Source organism: Jatropha curcas, chromosome 4 (assembly GCF_041381405.1).
Source record: "Jatropha curcas cultivar XTBG-Jc1 chromosome 4, XTBG_Jcur_1.0, whole genome shotgun sequence".
In the NCBI taxonomy this organism is placed as follows: Eukaryota; Viridiplantae; Streptophyta; class Magnoliopsida; order Malpighiales; family Euphorbiaceae; genus Jatropha; species Jatropha curcas.
Genome location: NC_143154.1, coordinates 24112275 through 24134828, shown reverse-complemented (window position 1 = coordinate 24134828; position 22554 = coordinate 24112275). Strand labels below are relative to the sequence as shown.

The 22554-nt window shown below is 28.6% G+C and overlaps 1 protein-coding gene and 1 pseudogene across 1 annotated transcript; both read right to left on the bottom strand.

The window, feature by feature from the left end:
* Positions 1-1955: 1955 nt before the first annotated feature.
* Positions 1956-8009, bottom strand: LOC105636187 (beta-glucosidase 24). Its single transcript, XM_089720183.1, has 13 exons — positions 7843-8009; positions 7470-7539; positions 6432-6490; positions 6212-6287; positions 6051-6128; positions 5853-5940; positions 5321-5576; positions 5108-5223; positions 4809-5026; positions 4691-4725; positions 4487-4589; positions 3035-3143; positions 1956-2329 (listed from the first exon to the last, which is right to left on the bottom strand). Exons 1-13 carry the CDS (start codon positions 7996-7998, stop codon positions 2071-2073), a joined length of 1623 nt encoding a protein of 540 aa, XP_089576309.1. The 5' UTR covers positions 7999-8009; the 3' UTR covers positions 1956-2070.
* Positions 8010-9587: 1578 nt separating this feature from the next.
* On the bottom strand, positions 9588-16903 carry LOC149497029 (beta-glucosidase 24-like; annotated as a pseudogene).
* Between the last annotated feature and the right edge of the window lie 5651 nt (positions 16904-22554).

Below are 22554 nucleotides of genomic sequence, written 5' to 3'. Positions count from 1 at the left end.
ATCGGTCGCAAATTTTAATTGTCCGACGTCGTTTTAATATGCGCCAAAATTGCGACCGATCTGAGACTGAAATATGCGGTCGCAAAAAATCGGTCGCAATTTTATCTCATTTCGGTCTCAGATTGTGTCCCTTTTTTTGAGGCGCCCATTTTTGCGACAGAAACAAAGTTGGTCGCAAAGCGGTCTCAAAATCGGTCGCAAATGCGCAGTAATTCAGTCGCAAACTGAAAGGCAATCCCGCGCGAGTTTTCCGCGCTAAAATCTGCGACTGTTTACCAATCAGTCGCAAATTGGTATCCATATTGCGACCGACTTTTGTCGGTCGCAAAAATCGGTCGCAATTTGAAGTTTTTTTTTGTAGTGATCCTTGGAACTTTGATAATACAGAAATGCTTCAACTAAATCTTTAGAAATAGAGTTTAAGATCCAAGATGTTACCAGATTGTCGATTCTTTGCCATCTCTTTCTCAATGGAGATCCAGCTACAGGTTCCTGTTCTTCACCAGTGACAAATTCATACTTGTCTCTGACCCTTAAGGCTATGGTCATAGATCTGCTCCATGACAAGAAATTCCGGCCATTCAAGGAAATATTAATGAGGTTTGAAGCTGAGTTTTCAGATGCAGAAACTTTATAAGTTTCTAATTCAGTATTTGTGTTTTCATTATTTTGGTTAATATTTTCTGCCATTGATTTCAGGAAAAGAAGCTTGAATGAAGCTTTAGAATTTCAGATACCAGATCAGGCTCTGATACCATGAACAGAAAAGCAGAAAAAACAAAAATAGATGAAGAATTTATATATTTCTTCTCTGATTTGAAAGCTGTACATTGTGTTCTATTTATATTTACAAGTGTGTAGTATATTCTAATTCTAGGACCTACTGTATTGTACATTTCCTCATGTAACATAATTACAGCTGTAAAATGGGTTTGTTATATGGGTTAATGGGTTGGTTGGGTTTATTATATGGGTTTGGGTTAAGTAAAATGGGTATGGCATGTGGGTTTGGTATAAATAGAAAATGTTGTGTTTGGGTTTTAGGATTTTCTTTGGTTTAGAACGGCAGCTTCTTTGTTTTTGAGTTTTAGGGTTTTCTTTGTGTTTTGCTCATGTTCGTTCACTTTTACAACCCAGTAACATTATACTTGGGAGCCCCCAGACTTCCTTATAAATGTAGACTCCGTACTGCCAAGGAAAGAATATACTTGCCAAAGGATCCACTTAACTAGCAAATGAGCATTTCATACTTTCCTGTGCTACTTTCCAGTCCAAGAGAGGTCTTTTCAGTAAAAGGAGGTCGTGTACCTCTACTTTTAGCAACCCTCTTTTATCGATCGTAAAAAAACGTGAGGGCATATATTCCTTAAGGATAGTGTTCAACACCTATTTTTACTGCTAATTCATAGCACATTTGGATGGGCGCTGTTGGTGAAGGAGACGTCAAAATTTTAATGATTTATAAGAGTGGAGACATGATAAGGAGGGAAGATTTACTTAGTGCCGGTGTATGGTTGCATTTATAAACTAAATTAATCAAAAATAAATTTTTAATTGTAATTAAGGTATTTTTAACTATTTTACTAGAAAAAAAAAATGGTGATAAATCTTTAAAACATATTTCTTTGATTGGTTTATTATATGGATGGTCCTATACACAAATTGTAAATCCGTCTTATTCATATAAGGGGATTAAACTTACCTAGATTCGGGACGATGGTACGTAAAAATTTTATTAATAACATAAGTCATGCACATTATGCAAACCAATTACTTTAAGACCTACAGAAACACGTATGGGTTCGGGGAAAGGATCTCCCGAATATTGGGTAGCTGTCGTTAAACCAGGTAGAATGCTCTCGGTTGTCGAAATCCAATTTAAGGGATAAAGAAAGTTTACTATTATCCAAATACGTACTATTTTCAAGCAACTAACTAAAAATCAGGCACGTATCCAATAGTTTAACACAGAGGATGATGATCACTGCAAATTTTACTGCAATGTCACTAGATCATTATTGAAGGAGAAGTCCGGTGATTATATAGAAGAGAAACTAATTATAAAGGTCCTTATTGGCATCCATTGAAGGAGTTTTGTTGAGCAGCTTCTGTGAACTCGCTGTGACATTGCCTTGCTGGTATGTTATCAATAGATAATTCATTTTTCAAGAATTTCTGGAACCATTCTGCGGATTGCTTTGGGTGTCTTGCCAAGTTATTTTTATAGTCTACATAGAACAGACCAAACCTTGATGTGTATCCAATATCCCATTCATAGTTGTCCAAATATGACCATGCAAAGTAACCTTTCACATTGACATTATAGTCCCTGCATCCAAAATTAATTTATCAATATACAATAATTGTTCAAAAATAAATTAATATTTATTGGGATCATAAATAAATTAATAGTTCAAAAATTGAAGTGTTGAACGAATATATATATGTGTATATATATATATATGAAATAAAAGTTACCAGAGGTAAAAGCAAAGTGACCAAGAGAGCTATTAGAAATGTTTCGCCAGGCTTAAGAACTAGCAGTTGTTAGAAACGATCAGCATACAAAAAAGAAAAAAAAACAATTCGTTTCCTTGTTTTCCTTATCTTGCTCTCCTTCAATGGAAGGGAGAGAAGAGTTGCAGAGATCCCAACAGAGAGAAAGAAAGAAAAAGAAAGATGATAGATTAGGGTAATAAATGGGGGTTAAATGGTAATTTCATTATTTTTGCTACATTGGACAGCTAATATAGAATAAATGTCAGGCCACTTAAGAGGATACGTAAGTATATGTGGATCCCACCTAGTCTCATTAGACATTCCAGTTGTATGTCATCAAGAGACACCAAATTAAAAAAAAAATATAAATTTAAACAAAATAGAAAAAAAAAATCAAATATAAACACCAAAATTAACATTATCCCATAATTTTAAGGATGTATCCTCCCGTTCAAAATGTTTTTAACTAATTTTTAGAGGATGATATCAAATAAGAATAAGGAAAATCACAATCTTCCTAATCAATTGGACTTACCTGATGGATCCAAGCACATTCCAAAGATGAGTTTGATAAAATTGGGTCCTCCATGGATCCTGAACTGCTTCCTCCGGGCTTTGAGTTTCGTTATTGTGCTCATCAACCCCTGAATTAATTTATACAAAAGTTTCTTATATTATATATTGCACCAATAAAATACTTTTAATTAACTCAAAATTTTTAAAGTATATTAATAACCTCCTAATTTTCTATTAATTATTGTAATAAAAAATTTCATTTTCGCCTCAATTTTGTTATTAAATTAATATATTCTTTGGTTGGAAAATATTAAGTGTATGCACTAAACAACAGAAATTCCAATATCTTCCTGAAAACTATCCCATGAAAAATCTGATATTAATTTAATAATTTCATCTGAAATTGTGAGCCAAAAATAATTTAAAACATGATTGATTATTTGATTAAAACCGATGTGTACCGATCCAAGCTCTATCTTACCCATCTTGTCCCAGAGACAAGAAATTCTCATCATGTCTATAAAAAATCACTTTCATCATTTTTATCTTCAGTTTTTTTATGACATTAATCACTTATTAAAGTAATAATAATATAAAAGACAATAAATGCATTTTTCTAAATATAAAATAAATCAATTAATTAAATAAAATTTCCAACAATATATTTTTCTCTATTATTCTTCCATATGTCTTAAGTAAATCTTTCTAAAGAAATTTTATTGAATAGAAAAATAGAAAGATTAATCCATATATTAACTATAATTTAATTACTGATTATACTTAATGTTATCATTATTCTATTTTTAAGATAATGTTTGGAATATCAAGTGAATATCAAAATTTGAATCAGCTTAAAAGTAATAGTAATAAAAATAATGAAGTTAAAATTTAAAAAATATATGTAAAATTAAATTGTAGCGAGTCTTTGAATTATTTTATTTTATTAAGCTTAATGTTCTTATTAACTAGAAAATAATAATTAACATATCTTCTATCATGATTTTAGCAGGGGATCAATAATTGAATTATCTGGCTTTATTATTTTTCTTTTCACTCAAATTTCTATTGATGAATTTTATTTGATTATGATTGATAATTAATGAAATTTTATCTTTTTTGAGTAAAGAAAAAGTTTATTGAGACTGAAAAACCATAATTAATTCTTGATACGGTTCATTATATTTTGTCCTATAGACTCGAATTTTCATCTCAAAGAATGGGATAAGATGGTACATGACTATATATATAATGGGATAAGAGTGAAACTCCATTATTTCAGGTTGAAATAGGGATTATGCAATCTTCAATTCGATCCGACCCATACATGCCCTTAGACCATATTGCTAGAGTATAAATTATTAATACTATAGAATATGCCGAAATTGTATATCAAGAAATTAAAATTTTACTACAACAACAAATTACCGTTAGAATATATAATTCAATCAGAAAAAAAAAAATGTTAACTTACCATTTTCCGTGATATAAATGATTGGATCATTGTATTTTTCTTTGGTATAGTTCAATAGGTATCGGATACCTTTAGGGTAAATGTAAAACCAAGGTGAATGAGCCTGCACACGTTAGTTAATTTGTTCAATATTAGTAATATATTATTAATTATTTTCCAGACATGCAATTAGAAGAATTTCTTTATAATATATTGAATACTAACCGGTGGACCAATATGTTCACCATCTTCACCCTTAGCTGTGAATAAGTAAAATCAAAAAATTAAAAGTATACTAGTCAACTAGGAAAAAACATCCACCAAAATATATAAATATACTCACCAGTTTCAATAACTTGATGATCAGTTCTGTATCTAATACGATCTGTATGAACTATAGCATTTGCTTTAGCATAATTTGCAGTGTAATATTGTACTCCGAGAAAATCATATGATTTTTTGAGTAACTGAGATTCCTTTAATGTCAATTTGAGCAACCTATCTCGAACTATGTCTTGCACCCTCCTTGGGTAGTGACCATAGGTTATAGGATTGAAAAACCTGGTAATCATAATTCATGAAAAATGTATATATATGATAATAATAGTTGAAAAGCTTACGAAATTTGGAAGAAAGACTTACAATCCATAACTGAAATCAAGAGCTGTTTCAGCTGCTTCCTTATCAGCTATGCTATCCGAGTAAGGTTCATACCAAAAAGTAACCTGGGCTAATCCGATCTTCCCATTTTGAGTTCTCTACATTCAATAATGAAAATATAAGAAAATAAAACATAATCAAAATTTACTTTGTAAAATGTTCTGTAATAATTAGTGAGATCAAACGTTTTTATACATTGTATTTTTTCCTATAGAGGTGATAAGTTGCTGCATGAGAAAGGAGCAAATGATGGGCAACTATGTAAGGTTCAGTGGCGGAGTTTCCTGATCGACAGGCAGAATTCAACCATGCCGAGCATCGGCCAGGTGCATGAGTGCCATGATCATAGGCAAATGAGATGTAAGACCACGGTTCATTTAAAGTGATCCAATACTTCACTCTGTCTCCAAATCTTTTAAAGCAAAGCTCTGCATAATCTTGGAAATCATCGCTGCATATATAGTTCATGTCGTTTAATTAATTAAAAATTCTTCCAATATTGTAAAACTAATTAGTTGTGGTCGGATTAATCTTTTCACAATATTGGTATAGGAAGTGTTCAGTTAAAGTTCTTACTATCGCATAAATTTCCATCAGTTGGTCTATTTTATGTGTCTGAAAAAAAGATTTCTAAATAACAAGCCTAAGAGATTTCTTATTGACGATAATAACAAATTTTGATCGGGTGTGCCAAATATTTATTGACATGAAATAATTATGTACTTACACGATGGAGCGGTTTAAAAAGCCACCATATTTATCTTGTAGACCTTGAGGAAGATCCCAGTGGAAAAGAGTTACAAAAGGCGTTAGGCCTGCATGTTTAGCAGCACAATAAACTCTTATTTATGATCAAATTGAATATTAATATTAATATTAATATTTCAAATTTTTAAGGAATTGAGAGATAAACAGATATTATCACCGTTTGCAATAGTTTCATTGATAACATTATTGTAGAATTCGATTCCTTGCTCATTTACTCCATCGCGAATCCTTCCACCTTAATATTTCACCATTTCAACACAAAAATTAGAGCGAAATTTATGCATATCCTTCAAATTAATTAAGTTCAAATTAACTTACTAGGTATTACTCTTGACCATGAAATTGAGAATCTGAATGCATCAAAACCCGTTTCCTTTATTCTTGAGATATCTTCCTGCAATTGTTTTTTTCACATCTTAATTATTAATTTATTTTTTGCACCAATATATATATATATATATATATATATATATATATATATATATATATATATATATATATATATATATATATATATATATAAAAGCAAGGTATGTACTCTATAGCGATTGTAAAAATCAACTGCTACATCTCCATTGCTCCCATCGACTATTCTCTCTGTAAAATTTCAAAGAAATAATCAACAATTTGCTGTCCAAAAAAAATGAAAATTTTGAATCTATACAATAGTACATGAAGAATATATATATATATATATATATATATATATATACTGATTTCAGATTGAGCAATAATATCTTATTCTATAAGTTTCACTTGTTGATTGTATAATTTTGTATTTGGATTTGGATTTGATTAAAATCTATTATTTCGATTGTAAAAAATTGGGTCGATTTAAATGGAATTCATATCAAATTTTAAAAATTTAAATATTGGTGGATTTTTTAAATTATTTTTAAAAATATATCATTTTAAATTACCAACTACACTTTCAGGTCTTCTATTTCAAAATCACATTAAATAGGATTGTATATTCTTTCTTTCTTATAGTTTTCTATTGGAGCTTTTTGCTTCAGTTTGAGGAAGAAAAAAAAACAAATAGAGATTTGTTATATAAGAATCAGCTTATCAATCATTAAATAATTTAACATTATAATAAGGTTTGGAAGACCAACCATTTTAAATGATGCACTAATTAATGATATTGTTATATGATCGGCCATAAACTCATAATCAAAACAAAAAAGATCTCTTTCAAAAAAAATAAAATAAAAACACGTGCATTGGTTGGTAAATGTAATATAAAATGTCAAATAAACCAAGAAATTTATTGGTTGACTTTCCAATCAAAGAATGCATTTAAACAATATTAAAAAAATAATAGTTGCATATAAAATCATATAGAAATATTAATATATTTAAATCCGGTGCAATGTCGTTGATTTCCTTATATGAAGATCGAGATTTCAAGTTCAAATCCTCTATACCATAAGAGTTTTCATCAATTCAGTGAGATCAATGAAGAGTTATTGTTATTATATATAGCTCACAGTCTCAGCTCATTTAATTTTTCAATAAATAAATAAATAAGTTTTATATTGTAATATCTAAAAAGAAAAAGAAAAAGAGAAAGAACCTGGAAAGTCGCGGGTAAATTCATCCCAAGTACTAGGTCCTCTGCCGAACTTGTTTGCTGCACCTTCAATCTAAAGATATACCATATATTATTACTCCATCTGTTCCTTGAATAATTGTTCATTTTTTAGTTTTTCTTAAGCTTCAAAATATTTTTCATTTTACTATTTGAATACAACAGTTAATTTTTTCCCTAATATATCCTTTATAAACCTATTATCCACAATAAATATAAGTCCACTCTAAACAAGTCGTCATCTATTTCCAATAACGAAGAAATTAGAACTGCAGCATGCATAATCTAACTCTTGAAAAGGATAAAACATGAAGAAATTTCACTCTAAACATAGAAGAAAATTTTTAACCATCTATACCTGGTAAGCAGAAGTGGATGTACCAAAAGTGAAGCCAGGAGGAAAATATCTACGACTAAAATCATCTGGAATATCTTCGTCTAATACCCTTTTTGGCTCAGCAGGACCCAACAAGCTTATTAGCAGGATTGCTAATACTAATGCTTTACTACCCATAAAGAAGCTATTATGATTGCTACTGCTATAATGCTATTCTGGTTTCTCTTCCTATGGCAATGCCCTTTATATGGAGGCCATTCAACTCCACACTAATGAACTGCATAAATCTCAATTAATTAATTAATATATTAATAAGATTTAAATCCATTAAACATTATTTTAGGAATATTAAAAATGTATCCGACCCATGTGTGGTAATGGTGTCCAAAAATTTAATGTCAGTAATATGATTCCTGTCTTTTTCTTACCTTTTTTTTTATTATTATTTCTTTGTGCCAACACATGCAACGTTCATATTTTTGCGAAATAATCAAAATTTAATTATACTATTATTATCACCTAGAAATTTTCCGGGGGTCGATATATAATATTTTGAAAAATGAGGGTCAAAACTATAAATAAATTAGATTTTATTGATAAAACCCTAAAAAATATACTAACGGCTACATTTTGCATTTAATGCATGCCATGTTTGAGTCCTGACTAGATAACATTTTTCTTTTTCTATATTTTCCTTTCAAATTGTCTACATATCGTTTAAGCTTTGATGCAATGGTGTGCAACTTTGAAGACAGTATGTCACATCTCTCTACCTCGTTTATGTCTGCAACTTTTTTTCCATTGTTTAAGCTTTGCAGAAGAAAAAAAAGGGATAGTTCGGGTTTGAGCTGGGCATCAATATAGAGAAATCAACTGATTGATTAGAAGCATGAAGAAGAAAAGGGACAGTTTAGGTTTCACCGTTGTTTTCTTATTTTATTGCAGCCACTTGGTTCTTTTTCTTAAAGTTAAATTTGAGCTTCTATCTTCATATGTAAGCTCTTTTTTAGTTTTCTTTTTCATGTTTCTGTTAATTTTCTTCTCCTTTTTCAGTTGTTAATTGTTTTTTCTTCTTGTGGGCTATGCTCATTGTTGGAGTACGTGGGTAATCCCACGTTGAATAAATACAACTAAATAAAAGAGCATATAATGTGAAGGATGAACCAACCAAAATGGAGCCATTTTGTGTTAAAGTTAAGCTCAGCTCATTATAAGTGCAATATTAAATATATAATTGAATTGGATTCGATTAATTTACTCCTAGGGTCCAAATTTTCAATACTCATTTTGATGGTTTTATAGTTCTGATGGGTCTATGATTGTTAAGTTTATGATAAATTCTTTTATTTGATAGTAATTTGGAGATTTGTTCTTAGTCATTTCGATAGGCAGTAGAGTTAGTGAGTCATAGGAGACAAGATATAGTATAAGGGAATTAGACTTGTCTAGATCCGGAAATACCGACAAGTAAAAAAGTTTTATTAATAAATACTACGCGTTACCCATGTGACACTCAAGATTGTTAGATATCCAATTTAATAGGCGGAGAGATTTTACTATTACACAAATAATAGCTTAATGAGATTTTAAGGTAACCAGATACGATAATGTTGCATACCCCTATAATTTTAGCATAAAGGACAATGATCACTACAAATTTTATTATGAGGTCATTGGATCATTACTGAAGCATATTAAGCACAACGATTGTTTAGACGAGAAACTAATTAAGCTAGTAATGATCGCCTACAGAAGCCATACAATCTTTATTGGCATCCATTTAAGGAGTTTTGCTGATCAGCTTCTATGAACCCGCTGTGACATTGCCTTGCTGGTATATTATCAATAGACAATTCATTTTTCAAGAATTTCTGGAACCATTCTGCTGATTGCTTTGGGCGTCTTGCCAAGTTATCTTTATAGTCCACATAGAACAGACCAAACCTTGATGTGTATCCAATACTCCAATCATAGTTGTCCAAATATGACCATGCAAAGTAACCTTTCACATTAACGTTGTACTCCCTGCATCCAAAAATAATTTATCTACATACATTAATTCAATTATAGATTTAATGTTAGTGTTAATTGTTTGTTTCTTTACTTGTGTTAAAAGGTATCTTTGAATCATTTTATATGATCCAGTGAGACTAATAAGTTCTCTTGCGATGATTAATAACTTAAAATGATTAAGACTCACCTGATGGATCCAAGCACATTCCAAAGGTGTGCTTGATAATATTGTGTCCTCCATTGATCCTGAACAGCTTCCTCCGGGCTTTGGGTTTCGTTATTATGCTCATCAATCCCTAATTTAAGTTGTAGAAAAGTTGATTAATTTATATATTGCGCCATAAAATACTTGTATTTATTAACTAAAAATGGGTAAGTTATATATTAATGATCTCTTGATTTTCCATCTTAATTCATCTCGTCCCGAAAATCGGATATTCTCATCCAATTTTTACCTTAAGATTCTACATTTATCTGATCTCTCTCTTTATGAATCTTATATGATGTCCATGAAAATCAATTTCATCCTTTTAATTTTTAATTTTTTATGATACTAATCACTTGTTAAGGTAATAATAATATGAAAAAAATAAATTTATTTTTTTAAATATAAAATGGATCAATTAATTAAATAAACTTTTCAACATATACATTTCTTTTTTATTATTCTTGTTTATGTATTAAGTAAATTTCTCTGAATAAATTTTTATTTAATAAAAAAAATAGAAAGATTAATCCATACATAAGAAGACATTAACTGGAATCTAATTTCTGCTTATGTTTAATGCTATTATTATTTTAATTTTAAGATAATGTTGAGGATTATATCGAGTGTTAAAATGTGAATCAGCGTTAAAGTAATAGTAAAGTTAAACTCGGGATACTATCCCTTCATGTATTGAGAGTTCTATAATGCTATTCTTGCTTAATAAATTATCCCTTTTCATGTAAAAAAAAAAAAAAAAAAGTAAAGTTAAACTTAATAAGATGCATGTAAAACCAAAATTGTAGTGAGGTTTTTACTCATTTTGTTTTATTACACTTAATATTCTTATTAACTAGAAAGTAAAAAATAACATATATTCTATAATGATTTTAATAATAGATCAATAATTGAATTATTTGGCTTCATTTTTTTTATTTACTCAAATTTATATTGATGAATTTTGTTGATTGTAATTAATTTATAATTAATGAAATTTTATCCTTTTTTTAGTGCAAAAAAAATTTAGTAAAAATATGCGATATGTTGATTAATTCTTGACTTGACTCTTATTTTGTCTTATAGAACAAAATTTTCGTACTTTCTCATTTTAAAAAATAGGAGGAAATGGTACGAGACTACATATCTATTATAACGGGAGCAAAACTCCATTTTTTATGTCCCAACATTGAGATGAGACTTGAAATTATTTAATTTCATCCCAATCCGACCAATGCACACCCTAAACAACATTGCTAGAGTAAAAATTATTACTGCTATAGATCATGCAAAATTGTATATTAAGAAATTAAAATTTTACTACGAGAACAAGATTATCATTGGAATATATAATTCAATTAGAAAAAGATACGAACTTACCATTCTCAGTAATGTAAATGACTGGATTATCGTATTTATTTTTGGTGTGGTTCAATAAATATCTGATACCTTTAGGGTAAACGTAAAGCCAAGGTGAATGAGCCTGCAAATATTAATTAATATGTGCTACATTAGTAATATATTGTTAATTATTTTCAAAAATGCAATTCGAAGAATTCTCTTCATATATATATATATATATATATATATATATAACACTAACCGGTGGACCGATATGCTCACCATCTTCACCCAGAGCTGTGATTAAGTAAAATCAAAAAATTAAAATTATACTAGTCAACTGGGGAAAAACATCCACCAAAATATATAAATACTCACTAGTTTCAATAACTTGATGATCGGTTCTGTATCTAACACGGTTCGGATCAACTGGAGCATTTGATTTAGCATAAGTTGCAGTGTAGTATTGTACTCCAAGAAAATCATATGATTTTTTGAGTAACTGAGATTCCTTTAATGTCAATTTGAGTAATCTATCTCCAACTATATCTTGCACCCTCCTTGGGTAATGACCATAGGTTATAGGATTGTAAAACCTGATAATCATAATTCATGAAAAATGTATACATACATACATATATATATATATATATATATATATATATATATGATAACAATAATTGAAAAGCTTAAGAAATTTGGAAGAAAGACTTACAATCCATAACTGAAATCAAGAGCTGTTTCAGCTGCTTCTTTATCAGCTGTACTATCCGAGTAATTAAGGTTCATACCAAAGAGTAACATGTGCTAATCCAATCTTGCCATTTTGCGTTGTCTGCAATTAATAATGAAAATATAAGGAACTAAAATTAATCAAAATTTACCTTGTAAAATGTTCTGTACTAATTAATTAGTAAGATCAAACGCTATATACATTGTATTTTTCTCTATACACGTGATAAACTGCTGCATGCGAAAGGAGCAAATGATGTGCAACTATGTAAGGTTCAGTGGCGGAGTTTCCAGATCGACAGGCAGAATTCAACCATGCCGAGCATCGTGTTGGGACCGCGCGTACCATCCAACCCCGAATTAGTATGATATTGTCCGCTTTGGGCCAAGCCCGCACGGATTTGTTTTTGGGCACCTCCCAAAAGGCCTCATACTAATGGGTTGGGTTTGAACCATTATATTTTGGTTCTTTTTCTCACATTTTTCCGATGTGGGACTTGGGAGGATATCCCAACAAACCTCCCCTCCAACCAAGGACCACACAAATCGTGACCTCCCCTCCAGAGATAATCTGCCCACTATCTTGTACCGCCGCTACAACTTTGCGGGACACGCCGCCCGATCTCCTCTTGTCGGGAAGACTTTCGACACAAGGCACCACTTGCAGATCTTCTTCCGGTCTTGGTCCTGTTGTTACAACGTCACACCGAAATTTTCTCACACTGCGCAGTCCGCTGCCCACACCCGCTCCAAACCTGGGCTCTGATACCACTTGTTGGGACCGCGCGTACCATCCAACCCCGAATTAGTATGATATTGTCCGCTTTGGGCCAAGCCCGCACGGATTTGTTTTTGGGCACCTCCCAAAAGGCCTCATACTAATGGGTTGGGTTTGAACCATTATATTTTGGTTCTTTTTCTCACATTTTTCCGATGTGGGACTTGGGAGGATATCCCAACACATCGGCCAGGTGCATGAGCGCCAAAATCGTATGAAAATGAGATGTAAGACCACGGTTCATTTAAAGTGATCCAATACTTCACTCTGTCTCCAAATCTTCTGAAGCAAAGCTCTGCATAATCTTGGAAATCATCCCTGCATTTATAGTTCATTTCGTTTAATTAATTAAAAATTCTTCCAATATCGTAAAACTAATTAGCTGTCGTCTGATTGATCTTTTAACAACATCGGTATAAGAAATTTTGAGTTGGAGTCCTTACTATCGCATAAATTTCCATCAGTTGGTCCATTTTATGTGTGAACAAAAGGTTTCTGAATAACAAGCCTAAGAGATTTCTTATTGATGATAATGACAAAATTTGACGGGGCAGGCCAAATATTTATTGACATGAAATAATTATGTACTTACACGATAGAGCGGTTTAAAAAGCCACCATATTTATCTTGTAGGCCTTGAGGAAGATCCCAGTGGAAAAGAGTTACAAAAGGCGTTAGGCCTGCACGTTTAGCAGCATAATAAACTCTTATTTATGATTAAATTGAATATTAATATTAATATTAATTTTCCAAACTTTTAAGGAATTGAGAGATAAACAGATATTATCACCGTTTGCAATAGTTTCATTGATAACATTATTGTAGAATTCGATTCCTTGCTCATTCACTCCATCACGAATCCTTCCACCTTAATATTTCATAATTTCAAAATAAAAATTAGGACAAAATATATACATATCCTTAAAATTAATTAAAACTAAAATAAAATTTAACTTACTAGGTATTACTCTTGACCATGAAATGGAGAATCTGAACGCATCTAAGCCCATTTCTTTTATTCTTGCGATATCTTCCTGCAATTGTTTTTTTCACATCTTAATTATTAATTTATTTTTTGCACCAATATATATATATATATATAAGCAAGGGAAGGTATGTACTCTATAGCGATTGTAAAAATCAACTGCCACATCACCATTGCTCGCATCGACTATTCTCTCTGTAAGATTTCAAAGAAATAATTAACAATTTTTCATCTAAATAAAAAAATAATTTGCATCTATAGAATAGTACATCTAAAATATATACATATAAATATACACTGATTTCAAAATAAGTTGCACTTATTAATTATAATAATTTTGTAATTGGATTCATATATAAAGTTTGGATTTAGATTTGATTAAAATCTATTATTTTGATTGTAATATTTTTAGATTTAATTTAAATGGAATTCATACCAACTTTTTGAAGATTTAAATATTGGTGGATTTAAAATTATTTTAAAATATTTATCGTTTCAAATACTGCCTACATATTCAGATCTTATATTCTAAATCAAATTATTTTAAACTTGTAAGGCTGGCTGAATATACATTTTATCATAATACTTGTTACATTTAAAATTTCAAATTCTTTAAGAAAACTATTAAATTTGTCTAAGTTACGATAAATTATTGAGTAAATTGATCATATTACCCTCAATTTAATACTAATTTTCTAAAAATCTATTAAATTGAAGTAATAATTATTGGTCCTGTATAAAGGGCAAACATGAAAAAATAAATTTATTACTCCTTAAAACCACAAATATGACAAGTATTTTAAAATAAACTATTTTTTCAAATGTGATACGTATTATGGAACGAATGTAGTATATATTTTAAACAATTTATATTTATGAGTCAAGGAAATATTAGAATAAGGCTTATAGAATAATGCACTTATAATCATTTTAATTAATGCCCTAATTAATGTAATATTAATGATATTGGTATATGATTGGCCATAAATTTATAATCAAAACAAAAGGATAAAAGCACTTGCATTGGTAGGTATATGTAATATATAAATGTCAAATAAACCAAGAAATTTATTGGTTGACTTTCCAATCAAAGAATGCATTTAAACAATATTAAAAAAATAATAGTTGCATATAAAATCATATAGAAATATTAATATATTTAAATCCGGTGCAATGTCGTTGATTTCCTTATATGAAGATCGAGATTTCAAGTTCAAATCCTCTATACCATAAGAGTTTTCATCAATTCAGTGAGATCAATGAAGAGTTATTGTTATTATATATAGCTCACAGTCTCAGCTCATTTAATTTTTCAATAAATAAATAAATAAGTTTTATATTGTAATATCTAAAAAGAAAAAGAAAAAGAGAAAGAACCTGGAAAGTCGCGGGTAAATTCATCCCAAGTACTAGGTCCTCTGCCGAACTTGTTTGCTGCACCTTCAATCTAAAGATATACCATATATTTATTGTTTATGCCCACTCAAAAAACATTAGATACTCTTATGTTTTGCATATGACATTATTTTTGTATTTCACGAATATTTCCACACTATTTGAGCATTGAGATTAGTTTTATTTTGGATTGGTGGCTATCCCTTTTTATAAATATTATTCTCTTGATTGAATATTTGATTTGTAAAGATTATTCGTTGAATCCAAATGCAGTGATAGAACCAAGATTTTTTTATAAGGAGGCGAAAATATATATACTTGTGATTTCATACTATGTGTGGAACTAAGAAATTAAACTTAATTTAAAAATAATATAATTGCACAAACAAATATATATTACATATGGTCACATTTTTTAATGAAAACATTATAAATAGCAATAAAATAATAAAGACATGTAATGCAGATAATGACTTTCAATATGAAAAAGTAATAACTTCCTAAAATTTACATATTAAAAATTACAATGAAAATAATAATTAATGTTTGTAACTTTAAATATATTATTATAATTTTAAAATTCAATCAATTTAATTTTATATTATTTTTATAGAGTTATGAATTATAAATTAAATCTATGTATTTTAACTAAATAACCAATAGTAAATAATTGAAATATAAATTTACGATACTATTGTATATTTTAATATTTATATAAATTTTTGTGTTTTCGTAGAATGGAAATAAATTCAAAACTAAAATTTAAAAAAAGAATGTAAAATTAAATAAATTAAATAAAATTAATTATGTAAATCATTCAACTAATTAACTTATGAAAATTATGGAAAGTGTGCTTGTTTATATATATATGAACTAACCAAAATAACTAGCTACAACTTATATTGTATATATATAAATTAACTAAAATTGTTTACATATAAAAATAAAAACTAACTATAATGTAAAGCTGTCATTCTGGGGGCAAAAGCAGCAGAATTATTACCAGCAAGCTACGGAGAATATAATTGTACCTAGCACGCCAAAAGATTTTATAGAGTTAAGGGTCGGACACCCAGCTTGTGTCTCATCACTTAAATCACTTTTAACAAATAACTATATAATTATCGATGGAGGGAGAGACCCTCTAACCAAAAATTTTTTTTGAAAAATTACCCTTTAAAATAGTAAATTAACTATTGAAATTTTTAATCCCTTGATCATAATTCATGGCTCTGACACTGTATATAACATTATTAATACATTATGTAATTGGAAGAAATTTTACTCTAAACATAAAAGAGAATTTTAATTATCTCTGGTAAGTACTTAATATATCCTGGCTAAGTTTAGATGGAATATGGAGTCTATCAGCTATGGTTAATGCTTGAAAATATTAAGTTTTTTTCTAGACAATATATGTATAAATAAAATAAAAATTATCTTTGCTGATAAAAAAAAAAAAAAAGAAAAAAAAAACCTGGTAAGCGGAGGTGGCTGTGCCAAAAGTGAAGCCAGGTGGGAAATAACTACGACTAAAATCATCTGGAATATCTTCTCCCAATATCCTTTCTGGCTCAGCAGGAGCCAACAAGCTTATTAGTAAGATTGCTAATGCTAATGCTTTACTACCACCCATACTGATGGTTATTGTAGTTTCGGCTTTCCCCGCAATTAATATCCATTTATATAGTCATGCAAGTCAACACGTCATCAATAATTGCATCTCATTCGATTAATTAATTAATATATTAATAAGATTTAAACCCCACTAAACAACATTTTTAGGAATATTAAAAAATATAAATGTGCTGTAATGATATCCAAAAATTTGATCTCAGTAATAAGATTTCTTTTTCTTTGTATATACAGCACTTTCAACGTTCATCTTTTCGGGAAATGATCAAACTTTAATTATATTATTATGAATAGTAAGAGTAATTTAGTTGAAATTTATATCCATCCTTGTTTAATCAATTTGAACTTTTTTTATAACTTTGTCCATTTAAATTTTTAAGATCTATTTTCTTTTTAAAGTCACGTTAATTTAGCGATTCATACCAGCAGATAGTGGTTGCTGCTGACTGATAACAGTTAATTATTGTTTGTATTTTGTAAAATTTTAATAACGGTTACTGTTAAAATATAAAATAATCGTTAAAAAATAATTTTTTTTGTATATTATATGATGTATAATGTATATATGCGGATTAATATTAATTATCTTAAAGACTTTTTCCACTAGTTATTTACATGAATTATTATAAAAAGATACTGTGAGAAAGTTAAAAAAAAAGGTAAAAATGAGACTATTATTTTGTAACAACTTGAAAAGGAAAAATGAAACTATAATTTGTAGACAGAATAAGTAATACATCTCATCTTTTTTTCATGTAAACCTTTTTAAATAAAAAAATTTTCCGTTTTTAACTATTACATTTTTAATTAACTATTAAAAAGCTCAAAATATGTGAATTTTAATAAAAGAAAAAAAAATTATCGATCAAGCTTGGTCTGATTAATATTTCCTTTAATATAAAATGAAATATCTCAAATTCGAATTCTCTTATCTTTAATAATTTTTATCAATTTAATAAATACAAGAGATTGGTGATTCATAATTATAATGCATTATGCTATTTTCATCCATCAAGACTCCAATTAAGAAAGGAGAAAGAGAGAGAAGTGACCTAACAGTAGTTGGAAGGTTACCAAACCCTAAATCATGAACCATTAAGATATAACAGATGCATCTTGCATTTATTGCATGCCATGTTTGACTTATGACATCGAATATTTAATTTGACACGTGTTCGATAAAAATCCATGTGGCATGCATAAACTAAGAGCATCCCCAATGCTCTCAGCACCCAAGAATATTGCTAAATCCTAATTAATTAAAATCCCAAAACCAAAAAAAGTTTAAATTCTAATTTTATTATTTTTAAAAAAACTCTCGTTATCCTTATTTGTTCTCTTCCACAAACAAGCACGACTTTCCAAAAATGAAATCCTAGAAACCAAACAGACTTCGCCAAAATGCATTTTAGATCCTTGGCCACCGCCTCCGCATCTAGTATAAATCCATGAAAGCAATTAATATTTTCATTTTAGATTTAATATCCTTATTTTAATAAATTAAAATAGTATTGTTTACAAAGAAACTAAAATTTGACCGTATCATTTTGACTACGTTTATTTTCCTGGAATAATTTACAAAAAATTATTTTTCTTAATTTTCCGTTGTTTGAAAGCGTTCATGAAAATAAATTAATGAAAAATATTATTCTGATTAAAGGAAAATTAAATACTTTTTAAAGAAAACGATTTTCAATTTTCAAGAGGGTAAAACATTTTTCAGATTTTGACAAATTTATTATAAACTTATATACCCATATTTTTTTCAATTTATTAATTATTGGTTCACTACCACCACTAACCTTTTAACACCAAACATCACCACTAGCCATTGTCGGCCACCAACACCGGTCACCGCTGACTTTCATAATTTATCATTTTTTTATTATTTTTATATTTAACGATAAAATTTTTAAAATACAAAATTTACATGTGTATTATTTTTATTTTTATGATTTTATGAAATAAAAATTTCAATATTTTAATTAATTTTTAAAATTGCAACCGACCAACGGAATTTAAAAAACTAATTCTAGATATCCTGGATCTAGTTATAAATATATTTTGCATTCCATACATCTCATGCGTGTAATTTTTAATTTTATAATCAATACAACATGTGCCATACAGAACACATGTGGGTGGACTACCTAAATTTAAATTAGGGTAAATAATTATGAGTAGTGTTAATTGGCTCGTGGTGATCCTAAATCATATCACTCAAAATGACAAATATAATATTAAGTGGTTTTGGATGGACAAACGGATAGGAAAGAAGCTTAATTTTAGAGAAAAATTTATTCATTAAATATATCTTCCCACTACTAACGATTCTTCTTCACTTTATCACATAATTAATTATGCGTGTTGTTGAAAATTATGACAAACATTAACTTTTTTTTTTTTTTTTTAAACTATGACATACATTAATTTTTAAATTTAAAAAATTAGTTTTTGGTTCTTTTTGTTATGGTTAAATTGTTAGGTTTGCTAGTCATGCATGACTTAGCTAGGATTTTCAGTGAAAAAAGAAAAAAGAAATTGGGGAAGAAGAAGGGAGAAATCGAAAAGAAAGAGAGAAAGAATTATTCATTAATAAATTATCTGAAACCTCATTTTACTCTCTTGCTTTACATGGCATATAACTTGACTAATATTACTAAATGAGCAACACCTCTAACAACAATTATAAGGAAAGCCTAAAATTATCAAAATTATTACAATTATACCCAAATCACTATAAAAGTATCCAAATAAATTACAATAGAGTCTTAACATTAAACTGAGTCAAGCTAATCAAAATAATTTTTATAGTTAATAAAAATTTTAAGCTAAAAATAAATTCTATAAGGATTGAACACGTCTAAATAATTATAAATTAATATATGAATACCTTTTTAATTTTTTAAGGAGGATATGAGTCCTGGCATATAAATCTTTTTAATAGAAAATTTTAAGCCTAACTCAATATAGAAATTTTATCAAAGTATGGATGCCTATTGATTGGTTATGCAATTTAATCAAAAAAACTTTTTGTAGTTAATAAAAATTTTAAGTTTAAAATCAATATAACCATGTTAAAAATTAATAATTAAAGTTTTCTTTATTGATTTAAGCCAACAAAGTTCTAAGTCAAACAGTTGATGTTAATTGATTAAGCAATTGAATGTGTCAATTGCTTCAATAATATAACGATGCAAAGCTGTTAATTTTTTCCATTATTGATAAAAGTACAAACAAATGGTAGAAATGCATTTAATTCATAGTGTGATTTAGATTATTAAATAAATTTATTCAATAATAACACATAATACATTTAAATCCATCTATAACATGAATGTTATTCTCGTTAGGGTATCTTATTTATGTATAATTCTTAATGTGGCTAAGTGTGACTTAATCAAATGTAATTTAATTTTTAATTCAAATTAGCTTGTTTAAATTTAATTTGATTCCAAGTATGTTTCAATTAAATGTAAATTAATTTCATTAAATTTAACTTATCTAAATTTAATTTGATTCAATGAAGAAAATAGTTTATAAAATTTAACACATAAAATGCATAATAAATGTCAAAATGACTTGTACCGAGATTGATCCTAGGATTTTTCCTATATTCATACTCATGTGATAATATATGTTATATGTCATTTGGGCTATAATTCTCAAGTGTGACTTAATCAACGGCTACTTAATTTAATTCTAAGTAAGGTACTTTAATTTAATTTAATTCTAAGCGTAATTTAATTTAATTCAAATTAAGTTGTCTAAATTTAATTTCATTCAGGTGGTCATTTAAGTGTCTTAATTTAATTTGATTTTTAAATATAATTTAATAAATATAAATCAAGTATAATTTAATTTAATTTGATTTTAAATATTACTTAATAAAATATAAAATAACTATTTTAGACTTAAAATAAGAAAATGCATAAAAATGTTAGAATGAAAAGTTTGATCCTACGATCTTTCCTATACTCGTAATCATGCCAAACTATGTGCTTTAATGTCATTAAGTCAATAACAATTATTTACTTACTTTGGTCGATAAAATTATTTTATTAATTAAATGATATGCTCATAATGTTTGCTATTCTCTAATATTTTGGAATGTGACATTGAAAATAAAATTTGAAAAATAAAATAATAAAAGAAGAAAACTAGTCATGGTTGAGTTGGATTCTCTAATAATGGTTTATAAATTTCAAAATCAGGATGAATACTTTCTTGATATAGACTTTTTAAGAGACGTAAATATTTATTTTGCATTTCATAAAAATAAATTAAAAATATTGAAGTAAAATTTATTTTAATATAGTTTTTATATATTAAAGTAAAGAAAGTATATGAGTATTTTTAGTTATACAGAATAAAAACAATAAAAATTAAATAAATATGTCCATCAAAATGAAAATACATATCTTTATTACTTTTTTTTGGTCGACATTATTTCAACCTTGTTGTCCATGAGGAAAATTTTATAATCCATTACCTTTACTGCACCTTATCTTTATATATATATATATATATATATATATATATATATATATATATATATATATATATATATATATATATATATATATATATTTTTTTTTTTTTGCTGATATTTTAAATTTGTTGTTTCTGTGCTTGGCAAAATGTATTGGTCCATAATATCTTAATTTAGTTTGATTCCAAATCTGACTTAATCACAATGAATCTAGTTTTCAAGTGTGAACAAATATGACTTATTCAATTGTTACTTAATTTAATTTTAATTTGAATATCTTAATTTAGTTTGATTCCAAACGTAATTAACCAAATGTAACTTAACAAAAAAAGATCAAGCTATAGAAAAATTGAATTACATATGATTATTTGTGTCTCCTAAATGACCAAGTCACTTGGAATAACATGATTCCTAATTGATGAAGCAAAAAAAAAACTAAAGGTTTTGCATGCGCATTGATAATTTCACCTACTTAATGCTTTGTCTAGAGTTATTAAACGATGAAAAAGAAATCCTTTCAAAAACAAAAAATGGTGAAAGAGAAATATTTCAAATTCAAATTTTTATTCTCTTGTCTCCATTGAAATCTGTCAACTTTAAATGAGGTCAAGAGTGACACTACACTAGGCATGGCCAAATTACGGTTCCGGGAACCGGAACCGTCGGTTCGAACCGGCCCGGAACCATAACCGGAACCGGTGAGAACCGGAACCGGGACGAACCGGAACCGGAACCGGAAAAATCCGGTTCGGTTCCGGTTCCTGCAAATGAGGAACCAGAACCGGCGGTTCCAGAGAACCGGTCGGAACCGGACTGGAACCGCCGGTTCTCCGGCCGGTTAGAACCGCCGGTTCGAACCGGCGGTTCTAGCCGTTGTAACTGTCAGATTTTTGATTTTTTTTTTTTTGTTGTGAAATGTCTTAATTACCCCTCCCAACAGCCATAAACGGCTATATAACGGCTAGTTTTAAGGGTATTTTTGGATTTATTATAAATACCTCATTTTATTTACAAATTCATTACAAAAAAATCTCAACTCTCTCTACTTACTCTCTCTACAATATACTACACTCTCTACTTACTCTCTCTACAATATACTACACTCTACTCTATATTATTCATTTATTCTTCTCTACTCTACAATATCTCTTATTAAGTAA

What these genes read in the sequence shown, in the direction of transcription:
- LOC105636187 (XM_089720183.1), bottom strand. Translation starts at nt 7,998, where the DNA reads ATGGGTAGTAAAGCATTAGTATTAGCAATCCTGCTAATAAGCTTGTTG. An exon ending in CATCCACTTCTGCTTACCAG is followed by an intron (nt 7,540 to 7,842) that starts GTATAGATGGTT and finishes GTATATCTTTAG; the next exon opens with ATTGAAGGTGCAGCAAACAA. An exon ending in AATGTGCTTGGATCCATCAG is followed by an intron (nt 2,330 to 3,034) that starts GTAAGTCCAATT and finishes TTTTGGATGCAG; the next exon opens with GGACTATAATGTCAATGTGA.